This window comes from Phyllobates terribilis, unplaced genomic scaffold (genome assembly GCF_046119375.1).
Source record: "Phyllobates terribilis strain yellow unplaced genomic scaffold, ASM4611937v1 Scaffold_13__5_contigs__length_258822181, whole genome shotgun sequence".
Lineage (NCBI taxonomy): Eukaryota > Metazoa > Chordata > Amphibia > Anura > Dendrobatidae > Phyllobates > Phyllobates terribilis.
The window spans coordinates 132,948,447-132,969,049 of NW_027362773.1; the positions used below are offsets into that span (position 1 = coordinate 132,948,447).

The 20,603-nt window shown below is 46.7% G+C and overlaps 1 protein-coding gene across 1 annotated transcript in view; it reads left to right on the forward strand.

The window, feature by feature from the left end:
- The window catches only part of LOC141173622 (mucin-2-like), a 212,298-nt gene that overhangs the window by 167,493 nt on the left and 24,202 nt on the right, over positions 1-20,603 (forward strand). The window contains exons 45-47 of the mRNA XM_073657923.1: positions 56-175; positions 1,569-1,673; positions 5,040-5,165. Of these exons, the coding sequence (XP_073514024.1) occupies positions 56-175; positions 1,569-1,673; positions 5,040-5,165 (351 nt within the window). The remainder of the gene's footprint in view (positions 1-55; positions 176-1,568; positions 1,674-5,039; positions 5,166-20,603) is intronic.

Below are 20,603 nucleotides of genomic sequence, written 5' to 3' on the forward strand. Positions count from 1 at the left end.
TCGTAGATAATACAAATAATTTCTTACTTATAAGCAATGATATTTTCTCCCCCAGCCTGGAGCTCAGGTATATACTGATAACTGCCAGAGCTGTGTATGTACAGAAAGTGCAAACAGCACCACGAGGCCGAGCATCCAATGTACAGATATTCTGCATAATGCACAGTGCCCATTGGTAAGTAGAAATATGTCAGCAAACTCAGCTCTGATGGCAGTGGCGTAACTGGAAGCTTGTGGACCCAATACAAAATCTGCCCCCAACTATCACGGTTCTTTAATAGATATGGTCTTCCCTATGGGTCAAGCAGGGGTGCAACTTCCCTTCTAGGCTCCAGGGTTGGGGTGCAACTGCAACCCCTGTTTGCAAGAGATCTTCATAGATTGCAGTTCCAAATGCAGCAAATTAAATTTTTTTCTAAGTTACCATCAAGTTGGTTGTACTATCGGGACCCTGGCAAAAGAAGAGCCTCAACACACAGGTGGGCTTTGCACCATCCCCTGCCCAGGAGGCGCTGCACTAGGAAGTTTGACCATTTAATAAGTAGTAATGTGCGACTTGGTGCTTTTTTGTTCAGTTCCAGATCCTTCTTGGACCCTCTAAATATACAATATGCATAGACAAGATCATATTATTGTCTAGGTTACTGGTCAACTCTGCAGACTAGCATAGGGCATAGTGCTTACAAGCTCATTTTTATAGAACTTGTAAGCATTGCTCTAAAGCTACAGTAGATGGAGCACTTTAGGCCACCGTTAGATCCCAACTCAGCCATCTTCAGTGTTTTTTTGTTCTTCCAATGCTTTAGAGGTTAAAGGGAATCTGTCACCCCCTGGCACTTATCTGACCTCTAATATGGGCATACAAGTGATAGAAATGTAAATCTATTCCTACCTGTATGCCTCACATTAGAAGTCTTGTTGCAGTAAAATGTCTTTTTATTCCTGATTTTCTGAGTTTCTGATGCTTGCAGGCCTAGGGCCCTGAAGAAATCCCCGCCTACTGTGTGAATGACAATGTTTCCCCCCTCCCTTGCACGTCACAATGCCCTGTGATGTGCAGTTACAGCAGCCAAATCCAGGCACTGTGACATGCAGGGGAGGGGGGAAACATTGTAATTACCACAGGAGGTGGGGATTTCTTCCAGTCCCTGGGACTGGAACATATTAGAAACTTGTAGGAATAAAAAGACATTTCACTGTAACAAGACCTCTAAAGGAGGCATACAGGTAGGTATAGATTTACATTTCTATTACCTGTATGCCCATATTAGAGGTCAGGTAAGTGCCAGGGCGTGACAGATTCCCTTTAAACTGCATCATATAACAGCATTGAAGAGCACTGTCAATCAAACAGAAGCACATTTTCCCCCCCAGGAAGCAGAAAGTTGGATGGCTGGGGGTCTCGGGATAAATGAAAATGAGACAACCCCTTTAAATTCGGAATTATTTGCCCATATGGGGCCAAGATATTTGATAGTACCTCTGCTTTTAAAAATAGGCAAAGTGTGACATCGGCAGGAAATCCATAGGCTACATCTTAGTAATATTTTTTTCATTGTTAATCACAGGGCTTTGCACTGAAGAAGGACACAAAACACTGCTGCGGGGGATGTGAGCAGACTCACTGTGTCCTGAGTCTCAACGGTTCCAGCTCTTCTTATCGTCTCATTAAAGTATGTGTCTATAACTAGAATACCTCTCTGTACCTACTGTAATAGTCATCATCATCATTATTGGGCCTAAGGTATTCCCAGTATTAGGTGGAGGCCGCCAGTTCTCCTTGCTTTGTTATTTCTACAATATGCAGTGAAAATATTGAATTAAAGAAGCACTCCTCCTCCCATCAAAGTTTTTATCCTCTTATTATATAGCAGTCATCATATTATATATCACTGTGTACTTACAATTGCTCACTTTGCCTTTCTACCCAGCTAATTCTTCTCTTTTATCTGTTCTATGCAGAAACAGGAAGTCTCTTTTTCCTGCATAAATCATTTCCCTCTTCAACTCCTGACCTAGCTGCTCCCTTCTCTGTCAGGGACTTTTGCAGTGACTAGTGCAAAGAAAATTGACCTCCTGTTTCTACATAGAGCTTAAAAGGATGCAGCTAGTCAGTTTTTAATCATTTAATGTCATAGACCTAATGGGAAAGAGAAGAATTAGCTGGGTAGAAAAGCAAAATGAGCAATTGTAAGTGCACAATGCCATATAATATGACTGTAATATATTAAGAGGATAAAAACTTTCATGAGTGTGCTTCTTTAAGAAGCCATTGCATAAGAAGAATGGAGGAGCAATTTACATGAAAACTTATTAGAGGCCTTAGTTGATAAAAAGGATTATCCCACCTAGGATGGATGGGGCTCCACAGCGACTTTAGCCATGACACAAGACAAATATAAACTGCAGCCTAATGCAAGGTAAAGGAGTTGTCCGGTCCAAATAGATAAGTCGGCAGTTACTCGGTAACTGCAGACTTATGAATCAGTGCGTGCGCTGCAGGGATTTGCCGGTTTCTGACCCGGGACCAGAGGGTATGTATGAGTTATACACACTCCTGGCCAGATCCTGTCTAGTGGGGGTGCCCTCGCTCCATACACTTGAATTGAGGGAGGCCGAGCCTTGTCTAGTGACGCGGCCTTTCAGTGTGCATGGGCGACTAAAGGGCATGGCCGACTAGAGGGCTCAGCCTCGCTCCATAAAAGTGTATGTAAGCGAGGCTGCGCCCACTGCCCGGGAGTATGTATAATGCATACATACCCTCCGGTCCCGGGTCAAAAACCAGTGAATCCCCACAGCACACAGTGCATGTGCTGGAGGAATTCATAAGTCTGCAGTCACACAGAGTGACTGCAGACATATCAATTTGGACAAGACTAACCCCTTTAACCCCTTTACAGCCTGTGGCGTATTAGTACGCACCAGGCTGTCACCCCATGTTCAGCGCGGGCTCCGGCGCTGAGCCCACACTGAACCGGGCACATGTCAGCTGATTCTTACAGCTGACATGTGCCCGCAACATGAATCGCGATCCACCCGCGGCTGTTAACATGTTAAATGCCGCTGTCAATCTCTGACAGCGGCATTTAACATCGCCACGCCGGAAGCGCGTCACTTACCCCGCCCATCGGTGACCCCGTCACGTGATCGCAGGTCACCGATGCCTGGGCAAGACAACCCTGGGTCTGCAGCAGACTCCAGTGGTTGTCATGTACTGCTCGCTATGAGCACCACCTAGTGGTCGGCGCTCATAGCACTGGAGCATTTCTGCTACATAGAGGTGATCTACTCATCACCTCTATGTAGCAGAGGCGATCAGACAAGTGCTGCTTCTGGTCTCCTATGGAGACTATTGAAGCAAGCAAAAAGTGAAAAAAAATGTTTTTAAAAATATAAAAAAAATATAAAAGTTTAAATCACCCCCCTTTCGCCCCATTCAAAAAAAACAAACCACACATAGACATATTTGGTATCGCCGCGTTCAGAATCGCCCGATCTATCAATATAAAAAAATAATTAATCCGATCGTTAAACGGCGTTACGAGAAAAAAATTCTAAACGCCAGAATGACTTTTTTTGGTTGCCGCAACATTGCAATAACGGGCGATCAAAACATCGAATCTACCCCAAAATGGTATTAATAAAAACTTCAGCTCGGCGCGCAAAAAATAAGCACTCACCGGCCCCAGATCCCGAAAAATGGAGACGTTACGGGTCTTGGAAAATGGCACCATTTTTTTTTTTTTTAGCAAATTTGGAATTTTTTTTCACCATTTAAATAAAAAAGAACCTATACATGTTTGGTGTCTACGAACTCGTAATGACCTGGAGAATAATAATAGCAGGTCAGTTTTAGCATTCAGTGAACGTGGTAAAAAAAATAAAAAAAAAACATCTGTGTTATTGCACTTTTTTTGCAATTTCACCGCACTTGGATTTTATTTCCCATTTTCCCGTACACGATATGGTAAAACCAGTAATGTCGTTCAAAAGTACAACTCGTCCCGCAAAAAATAAGCCCTCACACGGCCATATTGACCAAAAAATAAAAACGCTATGGCTCTGGGAACAGGTGGAGCAAAAAACAAAAATGCAAAAACGGAAATTCTCAGGGTTGCGAAGGCGTTAAAGGGGGGGTGCATTGAGACCACTAGAGTTTTACAACCATGGCAAGCAAGTTTCAAAAAGTCAGACTGAAAAGTTGAACTAGAAAGTAGCATCAACCATAATATTATAGTGTATCTACTTTGTGCTCTGTGTATTCACTTTTCGCATATTAGATTATTTTATTTATTTTATTATATTATTTTTGTAATATCTCCCTGTATGCTGTATACGGTATAAGATGGGACAACCACTAGTTAGCTAGACCGCTGTGTATGTATGCATGTATCATGTAGTAATCATTTTTTTACTTTTCATAAATAATATTTTTATAAGGGTTTTATGAATGTCAACATCTAATACAAGCATCTAAAAAAATCACACACAATATGTAAAAAATTAGCATGAGTCCTTTGTTACATCATATACTGTATGTCAAAAGCCACAGATATGAAATGCATATACCAGTCTAACGTGTCCAGAATCTTCTGTCTCCATTCTCGTGCTCTGTAAGTTACCATCCACTCCTTTTCACCGGGCAGTTACTCTTGATCAGCATTCTGTCGGCACTATAGTTGCAGGAACCTTCTTTTCCTTACTTCCCAGCATGCATTACTTCTGCTATTGTCCAATGACTTGCTTGCCCTGAATTAAAAGCCTGCCTGTATGTAGATTCATGGACTGGAAAGCAGAAACTGAGAGATAAAAATACTCTCCAATTCTCGACTGTTGGCCTCGGTGTCTCTGCTGATAGAAACTGATTAGACTTAACAACAGGCAGGGAAGAAGTGAGACACCTAGTGGTCAGCACTCTGCAGTGATTGTTAAGGCTGAAACGTAAAATTCTATAATTTATCAAGATACAGTTACAGTATATACTGTTAAGAGTCATCCATATATAAGGTGTATTTATAATGCTTACCGTATTTCCTCAGCCTGCTGAAATAATAATTTCTGAAAATAAGTGCACCGAGTACAGATGTTCTGTCATCAATAATCAGTTCATCACATCATCGTCACACATATCTTGCCCCGATTTTAATGAAGACGACTGCAAAACCGTGAGTACAATAACTTAAGCATTTATATGGGGTCAGGACTAGTTATGAGTGAGCATGTTCACTACTGCTCAGTGCTCGCCCGAGCATCTCACTGCTCGAGATGCTCGGCGCTCGCTGAGTATTTCCAGGTTGCTCGGGCGGGAACTCGGGTCCCCTCCCTGCATGTTTGGCGCTCTTTAGAGAGCCAATGAACATGCAGGGATTGCCTGCCTGCACTGTAATGCTGTAGCCATGTTGGTTGTGGCATTACAGTGATTGGCTGGCCGCACAGCGTCATCAGGTCTATATAAAACCTGGCGCCGCCATGCTCATCACAGTCACTCCGGATCAGACAGTTTAGGGAGAGCTGCTGCATTAGGGAGAGATTTGATTGTGTATTAGGTAGTGTAGGGAGAAAAACCGTACATTACACATATCCATCTTAACAAACAGTCCTTCTGATGACTAATCCATCTGCAGAGATATCAGGCAGGCAGGGTGTATAGGCAGGCAGTGTATATAGCAGACTGCAGTGCATATACCACAAGAGGCTCCATTCCAATTCTGCCTTCTGCTGCTGTTAGATATTTCTATACAAAGGTCCAGGTCTCAGGGGCCAGGAATACTTTTCTTTGGATCTAAATCCTCATTATTTGCTTAAAAAGCAATCCAGAGAACACCGTTTTTCTGCGCCATTTGCTTGTTGGCAGTGCAGAATACAGCCAGGTCCTTTCCATATTACAGTGCTAGAAATCCAGCTATTTAAAACTGTTCTCTCCGTCACACGGATCACATATACGTTGTCAGAAAATACTGCCATTTCTGGCCTCCATTAAAAATTTCTTTCAGTGTGTCAGTGAAGCAATTCACAGCAATTTGCTGTTCAAACTACTTACCTACAGGCCAGGTATTTAAAACTCTATTTTCTCCGTCACATGGATCACATATACGTTGTCAGAAAATACTGCCATTTCTGGCCTCCATTAAAAATTTCTTTCAGTGTGTCAGTGAAGCAATTCACAGCAGTTTGCTGTTCAAACTACTTACCTACAGGCCAGGTATTTAAAACTCTATTTTCTCCGTCACACGGATCACATATACGTTGTCAGAAAATACTGCCATTTCTAGCCTCCATTAAAAATTTCCTTTAGTGTGTCAGTGAAGCAATTCACCACCACCCTGTCTTCCACATGGTCAAGTCTCAGTAGCCGTGAGACTGGACCGCATATTCCTCACCCTGATCCTCCTTCCTCCCACCATGCCGAGTACCCAGATACAACTGATCCCACACTTGGACACTCTGAAAAGCTGTTCACTTTTCCATTTATAGATTCGGGCCTCTCGTCCGGTCCACTTGAAGCGGGGCAAGAGGAGATCGCGTGTAGCGATGCCAAAATATTTGAGCAGCCACGGTCACACGAAGGAGACGGTGCGAAAGTGTCACAAGAGGTGGACGATGATGAGACACAATTGCCAGAAAGTCAGGAGGAGGACCTGGGTGCAGAAGTGGAAGACAAGGTGGTGGATGATATAGTAACTGACCCAACCTGGCAGGAGGACAAGCAGAGCGAGGACAGCACCACACAGGGGGAGGGAGGCAGAGCACCCCAACAGGCAGGAAGAAGCAGTGTGGTGGCCGCAGACAGAAGGCAGGCAACCGTTCCCGGTAACACGAACACAAAGGAAGTTGCCAGTACAACTGTTATGTCTTCCCCAGTCTGGTTGTTTTTTTAAAGACTCTGCCGATAACCTCAAAAAGGCAATTTGCACCACCTGCCAGGCCAGCATCAGCAGGGGTGGCAAAACTAGCAGCCTGACCACCACCAGCATGATCAGGCACATGGCAGCAAGGCACCCGACTTTGTGGGCCGAACCCCTGGGTCCAGGAACAGTGTCTGCGGGTGGCACCATTGCTTCTTCAGCTGTTGTGCATGCAATCCAATCCCCTATCCATGGTGCATGCGAAGATGCCTCCAGCCCTGCACCTGTCATTACACACTCTCAAGTAGCAGCATCAGGAAGCACGTCCATGTCCTTGTCCCAGCGTAGCGTTCAGTTGTCCATACCCCAGTCCTTGGAACGCAAGTGCAAAAATGCGGCCAACGCCCACCGGCCACACTACTAAATTCTCACATTTCACGACTGCTTGCGCTCGAAATGTTGCCTTTTAGGCTCGTGGAGACGGAAGCATTCCGCAACCTGATGGCGGCGGTCGTCCCTTGGTACTCGGTCCCCAGCCGCCACTATTTCTCCCAGTGTGCTGTCCCCGCATTACGCAAGCACGTGTCCCAAAACATTAGCCGTACCCTCAACAACGCAGTTACCGGTAAAGTCCACCTTACCCCGGACACGTGGACAAGTGCTTGTGAGCAGGGACGGTACATCTCGCTGACAGCACACTGGGTTAACATAGTGGAATCCGGGACCCAGTCAGACCTTGGGACGGAATACGTCCTTCCGACGCCAAGGATTGCGGGCCCTAGGTCAATCATGGTTGCCCCCACGGTCTACAGCTCCTGCACCTCATCCTCCTCAGCCTCCTCTTCTTCTTCAGCCTCCATCTCCGAAATGACCACATCAGTCACAAGCTGGAAGCACTGCAGCACTGCCTCAGCCAAGCGGCAACAGGCTGTGCTGAAGCTAATATGCTTAGGTGACAAACCGCACAATGCTGAAGAGTTGTGGACAGCTCTGAAACAGCAGGAAGATCTGTGGCTCACACCGCTGAACCTAGAGCCAGGCATGGTCATGTGTGACAATGGCCGAAACCTGGTGGCGGCTCTGAGGTGAGGCGAGCTCACACACGTACCATGCCTGGCCCATGTGCTTAACCTCGTGGTTCAGCAGTTTCTCAAATCCTTCCCAGAGCTGCCGGATCTGCTTGTTAAAGTACGCCGCCTGTGTGCCCATTTTAGAAAGTCAGCTACAGCTTCCGCCGCCCTTGCAGTGTTTCAGCAGCGTTTGCAGCTTCTGGCTCACAGACTGGTGTGTGATGTCCCCACGTGTTGGAACTCTACACTGCAGATGTTGGGAAGGATTTGTGAGCAGAAGAGGGCAGTTGTTGAGTACCAGCATCAACAAGGCAGCCGGTATTCAGTTCAGACTCCACACATAAGACCTCAGGAGTGGACATGGATGTCAGACATATGTACCATCCTCCAAAACTTTGAGGACTCCACCAAGATGGTGAGCGGCGATGACGCCATAATTAACGTCACCATCCCGCTTCTCTGTCTTCTGAAACGCTCTCTGCTCACAATCAAAGAGGATGCATTGCAGGCGGAGCATGATGAGATGGAGCAAGGAACCATACAGGGTGATTACACACAGCCAAGCCTCATATCATCCCAACGTGGACTGGGTGACAATGAGGAAGAGGAGGAGGAGGAGGAGGAGGAAGGACAGGAGCTAGTTTCATGCACTATAGACAGTACTACCTGCACAGCTGTCATACCGTCTGTTCAGCGTGGATGGCCAGAGGACAGAGAGGAGGAGGAGGAGAGCATGGTCAGTCATCCTCTTGGTGAGGACACGGAAGTCTTGCCTGTTAGTAGTCTGGCACGCATGGCTGAGTTTATGCTATGCTGCCTTTCCCATGACCCTAGCGTTCTCAAAATTTTGGGTGACAGTCATTACTGGTTGGTGACACTTCTAGACCCACGCTACAAGGAGTACTTTACATCTCTTATTCCTGAGGCGGACAGGTCTACAAAAATGGGGCTGTACCAGAAGGCCCTTGTTGCGGAACTATTAAAAAAATTCCCATTTGAAAACGCTGGTGGTAGAGGGCACACTTCGTTGGACAACCAAGGAGTACAGGCGAGAGAGACACAACTTCAATCCAGCAGAGGCAGGGGAACACTGTCAAAGTTATGGGAGAGTTTTCTCAGACCCCCCATCGCACAGGCCCTGAGGCGCGCGGTACTCTCACAAGGAGTGCAAAGTTTGGGAAGATGCTGAGGGAGTACCTTGCCGACTGTACCAACGTCCTCCGTGATTCCGCTGTGCCTTATAATTATTGGGTATCCAAGCTGGATATGTGGAATGTATTGGCTCTCTATGGCCTGCCATGCCACCAGCATTTTATCAGAGCGGGTTTTTAGTGCCGCTGGTGGAATTATAACTGATAAGCGCATAGGCCTGTCAACTGAAAATGCTGACAGGCTGACTCTTATAAAAATGAACAAGGGCTGGATTGGGCCAGACTTCTCAACAACACCGAATGATAGCAGCGTAACATAAACTCCAATCCAATGTCTTTTCTTGGGAGGTGCACCTTTTCACACCCATACATGGGTATATGCTTCCTGATTTTGGCTATTTGCTCGTGTCCTCCTCCTTCTCCTCATCCTCCATCACCATATCACCAGGGTGACCGTGGTCCGTGATGCAACACCCACATAATTTTTTTAAAGGGTGTTTATGATGCCCGTAAAAAAAATTTTTTATACAGTATGTTCATGTATACCCCTCAGGGCTAAATGTTTGTCAGTCCATACACTTAACACTTAGTACATGGGCATTACAAGTATAGGAGGCCTGCTCCTTTCTAATGGGAACATTTTTTTATGAGGCCCTCCTCCACGTCTCTTCCAAGGGGCATTGAAGTGCCTCCAAATTTTTCTCAGCCCTTGCATTCACTGCATAGGCCAACACTATGGGAGACTCTCTCCTTTCTAATGGGAATTTGTCGTTACTGTGGCCCTGCTCTATGTGTCTTTAAATTCTTAGTGGGCTTTTTCCTAAAATTGGTCAGCCGTTGGACTCACTGCATACCCTATAACTGTATAGCAGACTCTCTCCTTTATAATGGGAACATGTCGTACTTGTTACTGTGGCCCTGCTCTGTGTGTCTTTAAAGTCTTAGTGGGGTTTTTCCCAAATTTTGACAACCATTGCAGTCATAGCATGGACGTTACCACTATAGGAGACCCGCTCCTTTATAATGGGAACATAATTTTTACTGAGACCCTCCTCTATGTCTCTTCAAAGGGGTATTGGGTTGCGTCCAAATTTTTGGCAGCCCTTGCAGTCACTGTATACTCAATAACAGTATAGGAGACCCACTTGTTAATAATGGGAACAACAAAGCATAGCCGGATCTTTCTTTAGTATAAAAAACAGCGTCACCAATTTAACCTCAATGTAATCACACTGTTCAGCTCATGCACCTCCTCCTCCATCTCTAAAATGACCACATCAGTCACAAGCTGACAGTGTTAGAACCCTCCTGTTTGTTTTTTCCATCTTGTGTTTTGCGGTCACGTGACCACCTGCCTTTATATTCCAGCTCCGCCCTTTTGGCTGTGCTGGACTTCAGTGTTGTTTGACTGTTTTGCTAGGCAGGTGCTTCGGTGCCTATCTCTGTCAGTTTGCTTGGTCATTTTGGGACCTCTAGTACCTTTTTGTCAGTTTTTCTTTTTGTGTTCTGCAACAACTTTCTCTGTTCAGGAGGTGTCCCATTTTGTTCCAGTCCTTAGTTCTTTTAGGGACTCCTTCCTTTATTCTATAGGTCTTAGTTCAGACTAGCTGAGGACTAAGGTGGGTCCTTTCGCAACGAACAGGCAGCCCGCTCCATCGTAGGGATTTAGCTTAGTCTTACTGTAGGCACAACTTTCCTCCTTCTTTCCTTAGTACATGTTGCAGATAATAACAGTAAATCCAGCCCAAAAAACTAAAAGGAAAGAAATTCGGGGATCAGTGTGGTTTCCATCCAGGATTGGGCTCATCGCTTGCAGGGGTTGACTCTGGAGGTGGTCGATCTCCAGCAACACATGAGTAGCTGTTCTGGAGCGCATTTTGTGGAATCCAAGGTAGGACTGCCTGATGTTTTTTATGGTAGACAGCAAGATTTTTTTTCCTTTAAAAATGCTTGTTTGTTATATTTTCGTTTGAGACCAAGGTCCTCTGGGAATGAATCACAGCACATTGGTTTTATTATGTCACTTTTGTGCAATGAACCACAGGGTGGGCCTTTTCTCTCCAACCTAATGATTCATGCTTAAGGTCGGTAGAAGAATTTTTTGCTGCTATGGTGTTATTATATGATGATCCTGATCGAATCTCATCTGCTGAGGCAGAACTCAGGCATTTGAATCAGGGGTCAGTTGATGTTGAAAACTATTACACACACTTTAGAAGATGGGCTTCAGAAGTTAAATGGAATGATCCTGCTCTGAAATGTCTGTTTCTTGCTGGTCTGAGTGAAAGGGTTAAGGATTTGCTAATTGCATTCCCCGCACCTGAGACTCTGCAGGATGCCATGCAATTAGCTGTTCCTGTGGATAGGAGGCTGAGGTCTAGGCTGAATGAGGTAAAGACTCCTGTAATGCCAGGTCCTAGTCCCCAGAAAATCTGCTCAGACGGCGGAGAACCGATGGAGGTTGGGGTGATGTCACTCCGCTCTCAGGAAAGAGACCATAGGTTTGCCGAGGGATTGAGTCATTTTTGTGGTAAAGACCATTTGATTAAGTATTGTGAGCTTCGTTTAAGTAAAGAAAGAAAAAAAACGGTCAGGTACGCCCGTATAGCTTGTTTACGCTCTGCAGGAGTATTTCTTTCTGGGAGTACTACTTTGCAGGAAGATTTGATTGAATTTCAGGTATTTGTGGATTGTGGTTCAACACTTAATGTGATTGATAAAGGGTTTTTGGAAAAACTTAAATTGAAATCCAAACCTTTGTCATCACCTATTTCTGAGATTGTAATTGATAACACTCCCTTCGCACAAGGTTGCTGCATTTCCCCTCACTATCAATGGAGTTCACCAAGAAATTTTGGACTTGGTTGTATTAGATAATTTACCCTCTCCGGTCTTTCTAGGTTTGCCTTGGTTAAAACTGCACAATCCTTTACTGGACTGGTCTACTAATGTGATTAAGTCTTGGAGTCTGAAGTGCTATGATAGATGTTGTAATGGTCGCATTGCGGCTGTGGAAAAAGGGGAATTACCGGTTCCTATTCAAGATTTTTGGAGGATTTTTTCGGAGGAGGAGTCGCAAGTTTTACCTCCTCATAGGGATTATGATTGCGCCATTGAGTTTGTTCCGGGAGCTATTCTTCCCAAGAGTCGCTTGTTTAATCTGACTATCCCTGAAAGAAAGGCCTTGGAGGAGTACATACAGACTAGCCTGGCTGCTGGTCACATTAGATCTTCTAAGTCACCTGTGGCAGTTGGATTTTTCTTTGTTAAAAAAAAGGATGGGGGGTTACGCCCATGTCTGGATTTTCGTGAAATTAATAAGATTACCGTACACAATTCCTACCCATTGCCGTTAATTCCTGACTTGTTTAACCAGTTAGTGGGGCCAAGTGGTTCTCTAAAATTGATCTCCGGGGGGCATACAATTTGTTACGAGTGAAGGAGGGTGATGAATGGAAAACTGCTTTTAACACTCCGGTAGATCATTTTGAGAATCTGGTGATGCCTTTTGGTCTTACCAATGCACCTGCATTTTTTCAGAACATTATTAATGACACCCTGAGACCTTTGATTGGTAAGAATGTGGTTGTGTATTTGGGTGACATTTTGATTTATTCACCAGATCTAGAGTCCCATTGGCAGAGTGTACGTGAAGTTTTGAAGTTATTGAGTGATAATTCACTCTTTGCTAAGCTGGAGAAATGTGAGTTCGTTGTGTAGAAAATTAGTTTTTTGGGCTACATTGTCTCCAGCGAGGGCTTTGAGATGGACCCGGTGAAGGTTCAGGCTGTGCAGGAATGTCCTAGGCCTATTGGTTTGAAATCTATACAGAGATTTTTGGGTTTTGCCAATTATTACAGGAAATTCATTAAGAATTTTTTTGTAATTGTTAAGCCTCTAACCGATCTCACCAGGAAAGGTGGAATACGGTCCAGTGGACTACTGAGGCCATTGAAGCGTTTAAGTATCTCAAAGAGAGGTTCAGTTCTGCCCCTATCCTTATGCAGCCTGATGAGACCAAGCCTTTTTTGGTTGAGGTCGATGCTTCATCGGTGGGGGTTGGAGCAGTTTTGTCTCAGGAGAACAGGGATGGAATACATCCTTGTGCCTTCTTTTCGAAAAAAATTTCAGAAGCCGAACTGAATTATGATGTTGGAAACCAGGAGTTGCTGGCTATTAAACTTGTGTTTGAACATTGGCATCATCTTTTGGAAGGCGCTAAATTTCCTATTAAGGTTTTCACAGATCATAAGAATTTGATCTATCTGGATGCTGCCAAGCGCTTGAATGCCCGTCAAGCTAGGTGGGCACTTTTTTTTTCTCGGTTTCATTTTTCTGTTACCTATATCCCTGGTACTAAGAATGTTAAAGCTGATGCTTTATCTCGCAGCTTCTCTCCTACGGTCGGTGCCGAGGAGGAGGAGAGCATTTTACAGAAAGGAGTTGTGGTGGCGGCATTGGACTCCGTTTTGGAGAATGGGATTCTGAAAGCTCAAGATGATGCTCCATCTAACACTCCTCATGAGAGGTTGTTCATGCCTAGAACCTTTAGGAGAGATTTGTTTGTGGAGTGTCATGAGTCTCGGTTGGCAGGTCATCCAGGAATTTCGGAGACTAAGAGACTTATCAGTCGCAGTTTTTGGTGGCCTGGATGGCAGAAAGAAGTCATCAAGTGGGTGCGTCAATGTACGGTGTGTGCTAGGTCAAAGGCTTCACATACTCCTGCTGTGGTGTTGCTTTGCCCTCTGGAGGTTCCTAGTGTGCCTTGGACGCATCTCACAATGGATTTTATTACTGATCTTCCTGTGTCCGAGGGTTTTACTGTCATCTGGGTGGTCGTGGACCGTTTTAGCAAGATGTGTCATTTGGTTCCATTCATTAAGTTGCCCTGCGCCAAGACACTCGCTAAGGCGTTTGTTAAGGAGATTGTCAAGCTTCATGGCATTCCCACGGATATTGTTTCTGATAGAGGACCTCAGTTTGTGGCTCACTTTTGGCGTGCTTTTGGTGACAGGTTGGGAGTCCATTTGTCATTTTCGTCTGGGTATCATCCTAAGTCTAATGGACATACTGAAAGAAAGAACCAGGATGTAGAACAGTTTTTGCGTTGTTTTGTGGCGGATAATCAAGAGGTGTGGTCTGAGTTTCTGCCTCTCGCAGAATTTGCTCTTAACAATCATACATCATCCTCTGCTGGGTGTTCTCCTTTTTTTTGTTGTACTGGGAGACATCCGTCTTTTCGTTCATTCTCCAAATTGGGGGTCGGCGGTGCCGGAGGAGGAGAATTTTTCTGGTGATTTGGAGAGAGTTTGGACTAATGTACGTTGCAACCTTCAAGAGGCTAACAAGAAGTCCAAGAAGTATTTTGACAGGAAACGTAAGGAGGTTTTGTTTACTGTGGGTGACATGGTTTGGTTGTCCTCAAAGAACCTGCGGTTGAGGATTCCTTCTAAAAATCTGGGTCCTAAGTTTGTGGGTCCATTTAAAGTGCTTCAGGTTGTTAACCCATCTGCGGTTAGGTTGGATGTCCCTACTTCCTGGAAGATTAATCCTGTGTTTCATGTTTCCTTGTTGAAAAAGGCTGATGTATCAGAAAGGGATGCCACTGTCACAGTTCCTCCTGTGGTGGAAGACGGCGAATATGAAATTTCTCGTATCTTGAATTCTAGATGGCATAGAGGGAGATTACAGTATCTTGTCTCCTGAAAGGGTTTCGGTCCCGAAGATAACTCCTAGGTAAGGGCGGATGATGTCTCTGCTCCTAGGCTTGTTAGAGCTTTCCACCAGAGGTTTCTGGATAGGCTTGGTCCTGGAGGATCCGGAGGATCCTCATAAAAAAGGGGGTACTGTTAGAACCCTCCTGTTTGTTTTTTTCATCTTGTGTTTTGTGGTCATGTGACCATCTGCCTTTATATTCCCGCTCCGCCCTTTTGGCTGTGCTGGACTTCAGTGTTGTTTGACTATTTTGCTAGCCAGGTGCTTCGGTGCCTATCTCTGTCATTTCGCTTGGTCCTTCTGGGACCTCTAGTACTTTTTTGTCAGTTTTTCTTTTTGTGTTCTGCAACAACTTTCTCTGTTCAGGAGGTGTCCCATTTTTGTTCCAGTCCTTAGTTCTTTTAGGGACTCCTTCCTTTATTCTATAGATCTTTGTTCAGACTTACCTGAGTACTAAGGCGGGTCCGTTCGCAAGGAACAGGCAGCCCGCTCCATCGTAGGGATTCAGCTTAGTCTTACTGTAGGGACAGCTTTCCTCCTTCTTTCCTTAGTACATGTTGCAGATCATAGCAGACAGCACTGCAGCACTGCCTTGGCCAAGCGGCAACAGGCTGTGCTGAAGATAACATGCTTAATGCTTAATTGACAATCCGCCCAGCGCTGCAGAGTTGTTGAAAGTTGTAACACAGCAGCCTGATCTGTGGCTCTCATCACTGAACATACAGCCAGGCATGGTCATGTGTGACAATGGGCGGAACCTGGTGATGGAGAAATGACAGCCGGAGTAGATACGGTTTCCCTCTATGCCAGTCCTTTCACCGAGCTAAATACAACTCTCAGCAAAAAAAGTTGTGGACTGGCTCCGTACTCTCCCTGGCCACGTGTTTGTGGTTAGGTGGTCCTTGCCAGTAAGTGCACTGGAGAGGGCACGGGGAATGTTGTGGGACCCGTGCTTGTGGAAGGCGGAGACGATACCAGGAGAAATAGTGGCGGCTGGGACCGAATATGGACACCCGGCCACCGCCGGCATGAGGTTGTGAAAAGCTTATGCCTCCTCGAGCTTAAAAGGCCATATTTCAAGTGCAAGCAGCTGCCCAGAAATCTGGCAGTTTAGTGTTGCCGCCTGTGGGTGCGTGGGTGGCTGGCTGCATACTTGCACTCGCATTCCAAGTAACAGAAAACTAAGTATATGGTGGTCTCTATCATCATCATGGCCTCACCTTGGCACTATGAACTCTCCTGAAGGAGAAGCCAGGGCCCACCAGAGGAGTCTCCGTGTTAGGCATCAGGCTGTTGCTGGATAAGAAATGGGTCCAGACCCTTCTGTGGTCTCCCATTCTGGTCCAGCAAGGGCTGATGCTGCTCAGCATCATCATCAGCCCCAACGCCTATCTGGTCCAGGTGTAGTGGAAATAGGCAGGCTAGTGGAAATAGGCAGGTAGCTCCATCTTGCAGTCTGGCTCTGCCAAAGGGGTCACCTAATATCCTGAGCAGCCTGCAGACGTCCTGTCCACGGCTATCGCCTGTCAGCCACGTGGAGTATTACCCTTCAGTCCGGTAACACGCCGGCTGGAGGCACGTGTACCCGTCGGCGTAGTCACACACGCATCCTAGCGCCGCCAGTGTAGTCCCTGTGCTGTAACAAGACTACAGATAGTTTTTTACAGCATATCTCTCATGCTGCTAACGGAGATAGTGCGCATTCTTATACCCGTTCCAGTGTGCTGTAACACGGAGGGGTTTATCATTTAAGTTGGTTGCTTTCCTTTCCACCTGGAAAGTGTTCGGCAGCAGTCCACCAGGCTGCATCGCGGACCCCGGGGTCGGTTGCGTTCCATTATAATAAAGTTGTCTGCAACCGCCCTCCTAACAGTATCAGAGCGCCAGGGTCTTGCCGAACAAGGCCGACAACCAGCAACTGCTGCACTATATACAGCGAATTGAGGCCAGGCTTAAGTCTCTGGAACAAGCTGTCCCGGTCGCTGATATCACTGCAGTAGCTACCCAGGCGGCTTCTTTAGCAGCCAATATTATTTACTCGGCTGCGGTGAATACTGCAACCACTGCAAGTGCGCCATTACCCCATTTTGCTCTCCCGGAAAAATTTTCTGGGGACAGTAAATTTTGCAGGGGTTTTATTAATTTATGCTCCATTCACTTGGAGATGATGGAGGCATGGTTCCCCTCCGAAAGAGCCAAAGTGGGTTATGTCATCTCATTACTCTCCCACAGGGCTCTGGAGTGGGCTACTCCTCTATGGGAGCGGAATGATCCGGTTGTAGCAAATGCGGGTCTTTTCCTTAAGACCCTAAAAAGTATATTCCTTGGTCCTCAGGTCACGCATGATACGGCCCTTAAGCTTCTTGCGTTGATCCAGGGTTCGGCCACCGCCAGCCACTATGCCATCCAGTTTAGAACCCTAGCGGCTGAACTGGATTGGACTGAGTGGTCGCTTATCCCGGTGTTCTGGAAGGGTCTGGCTGGTCATGTTAAAAATGCTCTATCTACCAGAGAGATTCCAACCTCCCTGGAGGAGTTAATATCTCTCGCAAACCGAATTGATTTGCATCATGCAGAACACAGGTTAGAGCTGGTGGTTGCCAAACCTCAGTATCGATTGGCACCATCACTCGCTAGACCCATTTCCGAACTCGCGACTCCCGACCCGGAGCCTGAGGCTATGGATATATCCCGGACTGAGTCTAGTCCCTCTCGTTCCCGACCTGCACATCTCTTGGAGTCCCCCATAAATAAGGGTTCCAAGCAGTCGGGAGAACGAGTAGGTCTTACCACCGTTGGAGGAAGTGTATTAGATTCTGGGACTTCTTCCTCCAAATTATTATATAATGTGACATTGTCCTTTGGTACATCTGCAGTTACTGCCAAGGCGTGGGTGGACTCTGGTGCTGATGGCAATTTTTTGTCATCTACGTTTGCCCAGAGGCACGCCATCCCTATAGAGTTACTGTCAAGACCAATGAACATCAGTGTAGTCAATGGTTCACTCCTGGACACGCAAATCACCCACCAGTCGATTCCCCTCACCATGTCATTTCCTCAAGGCCACCGGGAGGTCATCTCCTTTCTTATTATTGCCGGTGGATTAGACGAGGTGTTATTGGGTCTCCCCTGGCTACGTTGTCATACTCCACACATTGACTGGAATACGGGGAGAATTTCTTCCTGGAGTGAGAATTGTGCGTCTCAGTGTATGGTCACAGTCACCCAGAGGGTAGTTTCTGATTCCTCTACCGTTGTGGCTTCCGGTACAGATTCTTTGTCTGTCCCCAGGACCCGGGTCTTGTCAGACTATGTCAAAAAGAACTCTCAGGTAGAGAGGGTGGCTGCAGTGTCCTCTAACCAGGTTCTGTCGGGGAGGATGTTTGTTTCCCCTAATCTACAAAATATGGTGCTCTCCTGGGCTCATGCCCCTAAGATCGGAGCTCATCTGGGGGTCAAACGTACCACTAAGTCCCTTCAACGGTCCTATTGGTGGCCCCGGTGGCGCCAGGAAGTCAAGGACTTTGTTCTCGCGTGTCCTGTCTGTGCGAGAGATAAATCTTCCCGTCAAAGTCCGACTGGTCTTCTCCATCTGTCACCCATAATGGACTCCACACATAGAGAGTCGGTTGTCACTTCTCGTCGTCCTGCTCCTGTATTCTATCCGGGCGACAGAGTGTGGCTCACGGCTCGCAATACTAAAGTACGCGGGGAGTCTGCTAAGTTTGCCCCCCGCTTTAAAAAAGGTACCCTGTACACCGGAGGGATCACAGTTCTGAGGATCTTCTCTGTGACCTGATGGACCATATTCATGCTCCCCTGCTCGTTGAGGAAAATGAGTGTCAAGTGAAGGGGTGATAATGTTAGTTGTCAGGCAGTTGCTGGATTTGAAATGGGTCCAGAACCTTCTGTGGTCTCCCATTCCAGTCAAACTAGGGCTGATGCTGCTCAGCATCATCATCATCAGCCCCAACACCTAGCTGGTGCACTAGATGTACAGATTGTCTTTTGGGTATTTGTGCCTAGCAATGTTAAGCATAGGTTGCGGAGGGAGACAGGGCTGTTGGAGGAGCTTAAGTCCAGGATTCTCCGCACTGAGCATGTCCGTGACCTGGCGGACCGTGATTGGTGGTTTGGCAACCACCTGATCCGGTGTCCTGGCACTGCCTGATTGGTTGTGGGTGACGCCACCAATAGTGCGAAGGTGGGCAGGGCTTAGTCTTTAAAAGACCCGCCCATAAACTTGGCGGCGCGCTCTGATCTTTGAGCAAGTGATGCTGTTGTGTGGACGACTGTGTTCCACGCAGTTTCCATAGGCAGGTGTAGTGGAAATAGGCAGGTAGCTCCGTCTTGCAGTCTGGCTCTGCCAAAGGGTTCGCCTAACATCCCGAGCAGCCTGCAGACGTCCTGTCCACGGCTATCGCCTGTCAGCCACGTGGAGTATTACCCTTCAGTCCGGTAGCACGCCGGCTGGAGGCACGTGTACCCGTCGGCGTAGTCACACACGCATCCTAGCGCCGCCAGTGTAGTCCCTGTGCTGTAACAGGACTACAGATAGTTTTTTACCGCATATCTCTCGTGCTGCTAACGGAGATAGTGCGCATTCTTATACCCTTTCCAGTGTGCTGTAATACGGAGGGGTTTATCATTTAAGTTGGTTGCTTTCCTTTCCACCCGGAAAGTGTTTGGCAGCAGTCCACCAGGCTGCATCCCGGACCCCGGGGTCGGTTGCGTTCCATTATAATAAAGTTGTCTGCAACCGCCCTCCTAATACTCCGGTTCTCTGGTTGGCTCGTCCAATCCTGCCGAGAAGCAGACCTGGCTAAGAAAAGCGTGGCGGAAGGTTCCCGGACACTCTATGGCTGCTTTTTTAATGTGGATCGGCCATGCTTATACATGTTATTTCTTAAACCGCATTACAGATCAGGCCATTGTCCAACTCTGTATTCAAGAAATTAAATGCGCAAAGAAAGATGTGTGTGTGTCAAAGCACCACCGACAAGTGCGAGTTGATGTTGGACGGGCTGCCATTGCTTCTGCAACAAGCTGCATTAGAGGACTTCCTGGGAGAAGTGACACCCAGGGTAGATACGGTTTCCCTTTATGCCAGTCCTTTCACCGAGCTAAATACAACTCTCAGAAAAAAAAGTTGTGGACTGGCTCCGTACTGTCCCTGGCCACATTCACCTGTCCACGTGTTTGTGGTTAGCCGGTCCTTCCCAGTAAATGCACTGGGGAGGGCACGGGTAATGTTGTGGGACCCGTGCTTGTGGAAGGCGGAGACGATACCGGGAGAAATAGTGGCGGCTGGGGACCGAGTATGGACACCCGGCCGCCATCGGCATGAGGTTGTGAAAAGCTTCCGCCTCCACGAGCTTAAAAGGCCATATTTCAAGTGCAAGCAGCTGCCCAGAAATCTGGAAGTTTAGTGTTGTGTTGCGGCCTGTGGTTGGGTGGGTGGCTGGCTGCATGCTTGCACTTGCATTCCAAGTAGCAGAAAACTAAGCAGATGGTGGCCTCTATCATCATCATGGCCTCACCTCGGCACTATGAACTCTCCTGAAGGAGAAGCCAGGGCCCGCCGGAGGAGTCTCCGGTTCTCTGGTTGGCCCGTCCAACCCTGCCGAGAAGCAGCCCTGGCTAAGAAAAGTGTGGCGGAAGGTTGCTGGACACTCTATGGCTGCATTTTTAATGTGGATCGGCCATCCTTATGCATGTTATTTCTTAAACCGCATTACAGATCAGGCCATTGTCCAACTCTGTATTCAAGAAATTAAATGCGCAAAGAAAGATGTGTGTGTGTCAAAGCACCAGCGACAAGT